The sequence below is a fragment of the Oxyura jamaicensis genome, unplaced genomic scaffold (genome assembly GCF_011077185.1).
Source record: "Oxyura jamaicensis isolate SHBP4307 breed ruddy duck unplaced genomic scaffold, BPBGC_Ojam_1.0 oxyUn_random_OJ72311, whole genome shotgun sequence".
Lineage (NCBI taxonomy): Eukaryota > Metazoa > Chordata > Aves > Anseriformes > Anatidae > Oxyura > Oxyura jamaicensis.
Window position 1 is genome coordinate 1 of NW_023310982.1, and position 8,731 is coordinate 8,731.

General features: G+C 55.8%; 1 protein-coding gene across 1 annotated transcript; it reads left to right on the plus strand.

The window, feature by feature from the left end:
* Positions 1-5: 5 nt before the first annotated feature.
* On the plus strand, positions 6-8,688 carry LOC118159846 (tenascin-X-like; the record flags this gene model as incomplete). The annotated part of the gene is made up of 12 exons (XM_035314395.1): positions 6-21; positions 812-1,105; positions 2,020-2,316; positions 2,518-2,811; positions 3,024-3,317; positions 3,518-3,805; positions 4,221-4,514; positions 4,983-5,276; positions 5,475-5,768; positions 6,126-6,419; positions 7,590-7,714; positions 8,475-8,688. Coding segments are annotated over 12 exons (2,998 nt in total), but the record flags the coding sequence as incomplete, so codon positions are not given.
* Positions 8,689-8,731: the final 43 nt, after the last annotated feature.

An 8,731-nucleotide genomic window follows, 5' to 3' on the forward strand; every position in this document is an offset into this window, starting at 1 on the left:
TCTCCACTGATGCTGTCACAGGTGAGGGCTCCTGCGTTCCGTGTCCCCTTCACGTCTTGGTTTTGAAGAAAATGGGAGCAGGCGCAGTGTCCTTCCAGGGTCCTTGGCCCTTTGGGGAAATAAATGCATCTCTTGGGCAATGCATGCTAAATGGGTGGAGGGACAGGGTTTTTGGTAGGATCAGCAGGTAAGTGGCAGAAAGGCTTGAAGGATGGATTCTTGTAATTATGTTGTGGATGTTTACAAGAGGGAGTGTACATTGCTTGAAATGTGGGCAGGTGGGTGAGTGGATGGACGGGCAGCCGGACGGCCGGATGGATGGATAGGATCTCAGGGGTGATGAAGGGGAGCTGGAACATGGAAGAAAGGGCAATTGAATGGAGAGATGGATATAGGTTTGGATGGACAGAGAGCTGGAAAAATGGATAATTGAATTATTGAAGAAACACTTCCATGAATAGAGTAAGGGATCAGTCAACAAGCAGCTAAATCCAAGGCTAGATTAATTGCTGGTTGCTTGGGTGGCTGCTGACTGTTCCCGGTGCCCAAATGATTATCTGGATGTCTAACTGGAGAGAAGGATGAAAACAAGAGTGAATGGATGAGTGGTTACAAGGATAAATGGAAAGACGGGGGATGGATGTAACTGCGTTAATAATTGCGGAGATTCTGAGTAGAATTTAAGGGTGTGTAGGTGGAAGGTTTTGTGAATAAATGGATACCACCCAACTGATGGGTGGGCAGAGCTACGGATGGATGGACAAACAGCCCAGGGGATCTTTATACCTGCATTATGCCTTCCATGTTGCAGCAGCAGCTGTGCTAGATAAGGAACCACCATCCGAGCCACACCTGGGCGAGCTCACAGCCTCCCACATCACTCCCAGTTCCGTCCAGCTGGAATGGAGCGTCCCCAAGGGCACCTTTGACTCCTTCACGGTGCAGTACAAGGATGCACAAGGCCAGCCACAGGTGCTGCCCGTGGATGGTGGGTCCCGCACGGTGACCATGCCAGGGCTGTCACCATCCCACCGCTACAAGTTCAACCTGTACGGGATGTGGGGGCGGAAACGTCTGGGCCCCGTCTCCACTGCTGTTGTCACAGGTGAGGGCTGCTGCATGTTCTCGTCCCTTTCATACCTTGGTTTTGGAACGGGGTGGGAGTGGGGGCATTTCCTCCCAGTTCCTTGGCCCTTCTGGGTGACAGCTACATCACTTGGCCTCTGATTGGGGAATAGAAAAATGGGTGAGTGCAGGCAAGTTTGGAGAGATCAAGGGCTGAACTGGTAGACAGGTGGATAGTCAGGTGTCTACACAGAGGCACTCTCTTCTCAAGGAACCACGTGGAGAAGAGAAGGACCAATGGCATCAAGGAGCACTGGGATAGGTTGCATCTTGATACGAAACAGAATTTTTTTACAGTGAGAAAATCAGTCATGGGACTTCCTGCCCAGAGACATGGTAGAATCCCTGTTACAGGAGGTATTCAAGCTACAACTGGGAAGTGTACTAAATAGTCTCATCTAGGCTCCCATTTCCCTGGACAGGTTGGAGCTGATGAGCGTTTGATATCCTTTCCAAAGTGACTGATTCATGATTCGATGATTCAGTGATTAAAGGTGTAAGAAACACCTGGATGAAAAGGTGGAAGCAGTGGGCAAAGAGCTAAATCAAGGTCTAGATCACTGTTTAAATGGTTGGAGAAGGTGCTTGGTGGCTGGATGATTATCTGGATGAATTACTGAACAGACTGCTGGGTAGAAGGGTGAATGGATGTCATCCAAGTGTTTGTTTTCTGGTTGCAAGCATGGGTGGATGGATGGGAGGGTTGGTATGTGGTTGAGTTGACAGTTGGGGTGATGTTGAATTGAGTGTAAGGGGGTATGGAAGGAACTTGTGTCAATAAACTGATGGAAAGTTGCATGGATGGGTGAAGAGAAGGCTTGATGGACGGGTGGGTAGATGTATGGATGGACAGACAGACGGACTGGGGCATATTTATGCCCTGCATAAACCTTGCAGCTGCAGTTGAGCCGGAAAAGGAACCGCCATCCAAGCCACACCTGGGTGACCTCGTGGCCTCCCACGTCACTCCTGACTCTGTCCAGCTGGAATGGAGCGTCCCCGAGGGCACCTTTGACTCCTTCACGGTGCAGTACAAGGATGCACAGGGCCAGCCACAGGTGCTGCCCGTGGACGGTGGGTCCCGCACAGTGACCGTGCCAGGGCTGTCACCGTCCCACCGCTACAAGTTCAACCTCTACGGGATGTGGGGGCGGAAACGTCTGGGCCCCATCTCCACCGATGCTGTCACAGGTGAGGGCTCCTGGTCTGGATGAATGTAACCAAGTTGATACCTGGGGAAATGCTGAGTGGAATGTATGGGTGTATGCATGGAAGGGTTTGTCAAGAAATGGATGGAGCGTTTAACTGATTGATGGATGGATGGACGGACAGAGGGATGGACAGATGGTCTGGGGGGTATTTATACCCTGCATTGAGCACTATCTCTTGCAGATGCAGTCAAGACAGAAAAGGAACCACCATCTGAGCCTCGCCTGGGTGACCTCGTGGCCTCCCACGTCACTCCTGACTCTGTCCAGCTGGAATGGAGCATTCCTGAAGGCACCTTTGACTCCTTCACGGTGCAGTACAAGGATGTACAAGGCCAGCCACAGGTGCTGCCCATGGACGGTGGGTCCCGCACAGTGACCGTGCCAGGGCTGTCACCATCCCACCGCTACAAGTTCAACCTGTACGGGATGTGGGGGCGGAAACGTCTGGGCCCCATCTCCACCGATGCCATCACAGGTGTGTCCTGATGTGTGACGAGTCCGTGTCTGCTGTGGGCCATGTGTTTGGAATATGACAGTGGCCTTGCAAGGGCCTGTGCTGGGTTTCTTCTGCCCTGTGGAAAATGGGAACACGTCTTTCAATGAATGGATGGATGGACGGAGGGACGGATGGAAGGACAGATGGACTGGGGGATATTCATACCCTGAATTCTGCTCTCTGTGTTGCAGCTGCAGCGGAGTCGGAAGAGGAACTGCCAACAGAGCCACGACTGGGCGAGCTCACTGTGTCCCACGTCACCTCTGACTCTGTCCAGCTGGAATGGAGCATTCCTGAAGGCACCTTTGACTCCTTCACGGTGCAGTACAAGGATGCACAGGGCCAGCCACAGGTGCTGCCCGTAGACGGTGGGTCCCGCACGGTGACCGTGCCAGGGCTGTCACCATCCCACCGCTACAAGTTCAACCTGTACGGGATGTGGGGGCGGAAACGTCTGGGCCCCATCTCCACTGATGCTGTCACAGGTGAGGGATCCTGGTCTGGGTGAATGTAACCAAGTTGATACCTGGGGAAATGCTGAGTACAGGTGTATGCATGGAAGGGTTTGTCAAGAAATGGATGGAGCGTTTCATTTATTGATGGATGGATGGACGGACAGAGGGATGGACAGATGGACTGGAGGGTGTTTATACCCTGCATTGAGCACTATCTCTTGCAGATGCAGTTGAGACAGAAGAGAAACCACCATCCGAGCCACACCTGGGTGACCTCGTGGCCTCCCACGTCACCCCCGACTCTGTCCAGCTGGAATGGAGCGTCCCCGAGGGCACCTTTGACTCCTTCACGGTGCAGTACAAGGATGCACAAGGCCAGCCACACGTGCTGCCCGTGGACGGTGGTTCCCGCACGGTGACCGTGCCAGGGCTGTCACCATCCCACCGCTACAAGTTCAACCTGTACGGGATGTGGGGGCGGAAACGTCTGGGCCCCGTCTCCACCGATGCTGTCACAGGTGAGAGCGGTCAAGTTTGGAGCATGAAAGTTTGGGGGGAGAAATGGATAGATGGAAGGTGCTTGCTTGTATGACTGGCAGTTTAGGGGACTGCTTGGATGGATGGATCATCGGATGGTTGGCTAGATGAGCAATGGGAACAAGGTTTTGTGCTGACTGGGTGACTGGCTGAGGGATGGTTGTAGGCAAGAGCAAAGAGTTGAAGGGCTAGAGTTGGACGTGTGGAAGATGGAGGGATGGATGTCTACCTGTTCGGTTGGTTGGTGGGATGGATGGATGGATGGAGGGATGTTGGTTGAAACAATGGATGGATGGGTGGTTGGCTGTCCGTCCCTATGGATGGATGGAGAGAGGGAGGGTGGGTGAGACTGACTGAGAGATGTTTACGTAGTGCCTTGTGCCCTGTCTGTTGCAGCTGCAGTCAAGACGGAGGAGGAACCACCATCCCAACCACGCCTGGGCGAGCTCACGGTCTCCCACGTCACTCCCAACTCTGTTCAGCTGGACTGGAGTGTTCCCGAGGGCACCTTTGACTCTTTCATGGTGCAGTACAGGGACGTGCAAGGCCAGCCGCACGCGCTACGTGTGGATGGAGATTCCCGCACAGTGACCGTGCCAGGGCTGTCACCATCCCGCCGCTACAAGTTCAACCTCTACGGGATGTGGGGGCGGAAACGTCTGGGCCCCATCTCCACCGATGCCGTCACGGGTATGTCCCGGTGCATTCCACTTATGCATCCCTTGCATGTCTTGGTTTTAGAACAGGTCCGAAGCGGGGACCACATCCATCCAGGGCCCTTGACCCTTCTGGGAAATGGGTGCATCTCTTTGGTGGTTCCTGGTGAATGGTTGGATGGATGGGGGAAGTGAAGTCATTGATGCGGAGACAGTGTTTATTGGCAGGATCAACAATTATGTGGCAGGAAGTTTGGTGGTACGGGTTTTTGGAAGGATGTTTTGCTGTGGGTGTCTGTCTGTAAGAGTGCATCAATGGCTTCGAGGGTGAGAAGTTGGACAGATGGAGGAAATAAAGGGGGGATAAACGGGAAACGGAATGAGGAAAAAAAGGGCAATTGGATGGATGAAAGGTAGGGTATGCCAACTGATGGAGAGATAAATAGATGGATGGCTGAACCAGGGGATGTTTCTGCCTTGCATCGTGCCCTCTCTTTTGCAGCACTAGTCAAGTCAGAAGTGGAACCACCATCCCAGCCATACCTGGGTGAACTCACAGCTTCCCACGTCACCCCTGACTCCGTCCAGCTGGAATGGAGCGTCCCCAAGGGGAAATTTGACTCCTTCAAAGTGCAGTACAAGGATGCACAGGGCCAGCTGCAGGTGCTGCCTGTGGACGGTGGGTCCCGCACAGTGACCGTGCCAGGGCTGTCACCATCCCACCGCTACAAGTTCAACCTGTACGGGATGTGGGGGCAGAAACGTCTGGGCCCCATCTCCACTGATGCTGTCACAGGTGAGAGCGGCTGCACGCTGTGTCCGTGTCCCTCGCAAGCCCTGGGTTGGATCAGGGAAGGAATCAGGACAGGATCTGTCCTGAGCCCCTTGAGACTTCTGGAAAATGGGAACATCTTCTGGTTGGATGGATGGATGGATGGATGGAAGGACAGACTGGGGGATTTTTATAGGCAGCATTGTGCCCTCTGTGTTGCAGCTGCTGATGAACTGGAAAAGGAACCAGCATCCGAGCCACGGCTGGGTGACCTCATGGCCTCTCACATCACTCCCAACTCGGTCCAGCTGGAATGGAGCGTCCCCGAGGGCACCTTTGACTCCTTCGTGGTGCAGTACAGGGACACGCAAGACCAACTGCAGGTGCTGCCCGTGGATGGTGGGTCCCACACAGTGACCGTGCCAGGGCTGTCGCCATCCCAACGCTACACGTTCATTGTGTACGGGATGTGGGAGCAGAAACGTCTGGGCCCCATCTCCGTTGATGCTGTCACAGGTGAGGGCTGCTGCAGGCCGTGTCCGTGTCCTTTTGTGGGCTGTGAGTCTGGACTGTGTCAGGAGCCTTCCGAGGGCCTGTCCTGGTCACTTGGGTCTCAAGGAAAACAGGGAAATTTTTGGTGATGAACGGGGAATGTAGGAAGGTTAGGAGCAGGCAAGGCTGGTGGGAGTAGAGGATGATGGATGGATGGATGGACGGACGGATGGATGGACAGCCGGATGGATGGACAAATGGACAGACAACTGTTTGCACAGGGGACAGATGGATGGCTAGATGAATGCTTGGTTGGTTGTTGAACAGATGGATGGTTGTATGGGGGGATGTTTATGCCATGTTGTGCTCTTCGCATTGCAGCCCCATCTCCAGCAGAGGAGGAACCACCATCCCAGCCCAGTCTTGGCGACCTCACAGCCTCCCATGTCACCCCCGACTCCGTCCAGCTGGAATGGAGCATCCCCAAGGGCACCTTTGACTCCTTCACGGTGCAGTACAAGGATGCACAGGGCCAGCCACAGGTGCTGCCCGTGGACGGTGGGTCCCGCACGGTGACCGTGCCAGGGCTGTCACCATCCCGCCGCTACAAGTTCAACCTGTACGGGATGTGGGGGCGGAAACGTCTGGGCCCCATCTCCACCGATGCCGTCACAGGTGAGAGTGGCTGCGGGCCCGTTTCTTGTCACCTTTCAGCACCGAGTCGGTGTGGCAGGTATTTGGGAAAGGCCAGATGGGATGAGCACGTGCCAGTTCAGAGGAACGGATGGATTAACGTTGGTTGCTTGCGTGACTGGCAGCTTGAGGGGCTCTACGGGTGGGTGTATCGTCAGGTGGTCGGCTGGATCACGGCTTTGAAGTTTTCGTGCTCCTTGTGTGACGGATGGAGGGACGGTTTCAGGCCCGAGCAGAGAGATTTGGAGAGCTGGAGGTGGATGTGTGGACAATGGAGGGACGGACGTTTGTTGGGATGCAGGGGTGGATGGATGGATGTTGGTTGGTTGAAACGATGGATGGGTGGTTGGGTGTATGGGTTGATGTAGGATGAACGGATGGCTCTTTAATTATTCAATTGATTAGTTGAATGAGTAGATGGACGGACGGATGGACAAGTTGTTGAATGGTTGGTTCGGACTGTGGCTCCTTCTGGATGGTGTGATGAACCCATTTTTTTGTGGGAGGATTGTCTGAAGGCAGATGGCTGGTTGGATTTGTGTTTTGCTGGTAGAGTAAATGAATCGGAGCCGTGGAGGCACCGTTTGTTGGAAGGGTGGTTTTGGGAAATGATGGATGGGAAAAGGAGCATGAAAAGATGGATGGCTGAAAATGGAGAGAGGGAAGGAGGGAAGCAGGGAGTAGGGAGCGAGGGATGGAAGGAAGGCTGGGTGGATGGTGAGGCAAACTGGTGTGTGCGTGTAGGGAAGGAGAGAGAAATGTGTAGATAGGCAGAAGGACGTTGGACTGCGTGGGCAGTTGACTGGAGGAGTGGCAGCATGGATGGATGATGGGTGGTGAAGAGATGGACATATGGTGGCTGGGTGGATGGAGAGTCCCTGGGGAGCTATAGGGGATGGCTGGGGCTCCTGAGGGGCCCTGAGGCACTCCGGGGGGGGGTACTGTGGGTGGGAGTCACTGGGATACTGCAAGGGGTCTTCGGGGTGGAGACCATGGGGGTGTCTTTGGGGTCAGCAGGAACTACGGTGGTGAGAGGGTGGTGTGGTGACCTCTGGGGGAGTCCAAAGGGGGTTCGTGGGGAGAGTCAGTGGGAGGGTCTATGGGGGGCTGGGGGGAGGGTGTGGGCCTAGGTGGTCACCATCTCTTGCGCAGGTGCCCCAGGGACCCTGTGGGTGGGGTCCCTGTGGCCCCGCAGCGCTCGTCTGCACTGGGCGCCCCCCCAAGTCCCCCCTGGTGGCTACATCCTTGTCTACGGCCCCCCCGGTGGCCCCCTGCAGGTAATTTCCCCAAACACCCCAAAACCTCCCACTCCCGTGAGCTTTCCTGGAGCCCTCAGTACCTCATGGGGTACCCCAGTAACCCTGTGGAACCCCAGTACCCTGCTGGGGACCCAAATAACCTCCTTGGGGACCGTCACACCACACTGAGGAACGCGGGTTACATCCTTGGAGCATCCCAGTTGGCCCCTGGTGACCCCAACAACAATCTGGGCACCCCAGTAGCTCCTCATGCCCCATTGGGTGCCCAGTAGGCCTCTGGGATCCTTCCCAATAGCCCCCTGGGGTCACCTATGACTTGGTTGTGACCCCAGAAATCCCCCTGGGGACCCACACAACACCCCTGAGGACCCCAATGCCCCTCCGGCAACCCCCATAGCCCCATGGAACCTCTAAGAACCCCCTGAGGTCCCCATTCACCCCTCTGAAGACCCCAGTAATTCTTGTGAGACTCCAGTATCCCACCGGAGACCCAAATAACCTCACGGGGGACCCTTATACCACCCCGGGGAACCCAAAAGCACCTCCCCCACACAGCAGGCACACCAGTAACACCCTGGGAACCCTACTGGTACCTCCCCTGTGCACCTCTACTCACCCCAATATTCCTTGTGGTCCCCAGTACTCCTTCACAGCACTCCAGTACACCTTCCAGGCCCACCCCTGGATACCTAAAAGACCCCCCTGGCAGCCCCTATAATGCCTTTTTTGGCCCCAGAAGCTCCCTGCGCCCCCCAGTAACCCTTCCCCACCCACGCAGACGCTGCAGCTGCCCCCAGAGGCAACATCGAAGGAGCTGTGGGGCCTGGAGCCCATGGGCCACTACTGGGTGCAGCTGCAGAGTCAGGGGCTGGAGCCGGCCCCCGTGCCCCTCGAGGCCACCTTCGACACCCGTGAGTTGGGCACGCGGGTCCCTCGGGGCTGGGGTGGTCCCTTGGGGCTGGGGGGGTTGCCACGGCCAGGGGGGTCCCCAGGTACTTGGATGCAGGTGGACACGCTCGGGCCTCCCCCCCCCCC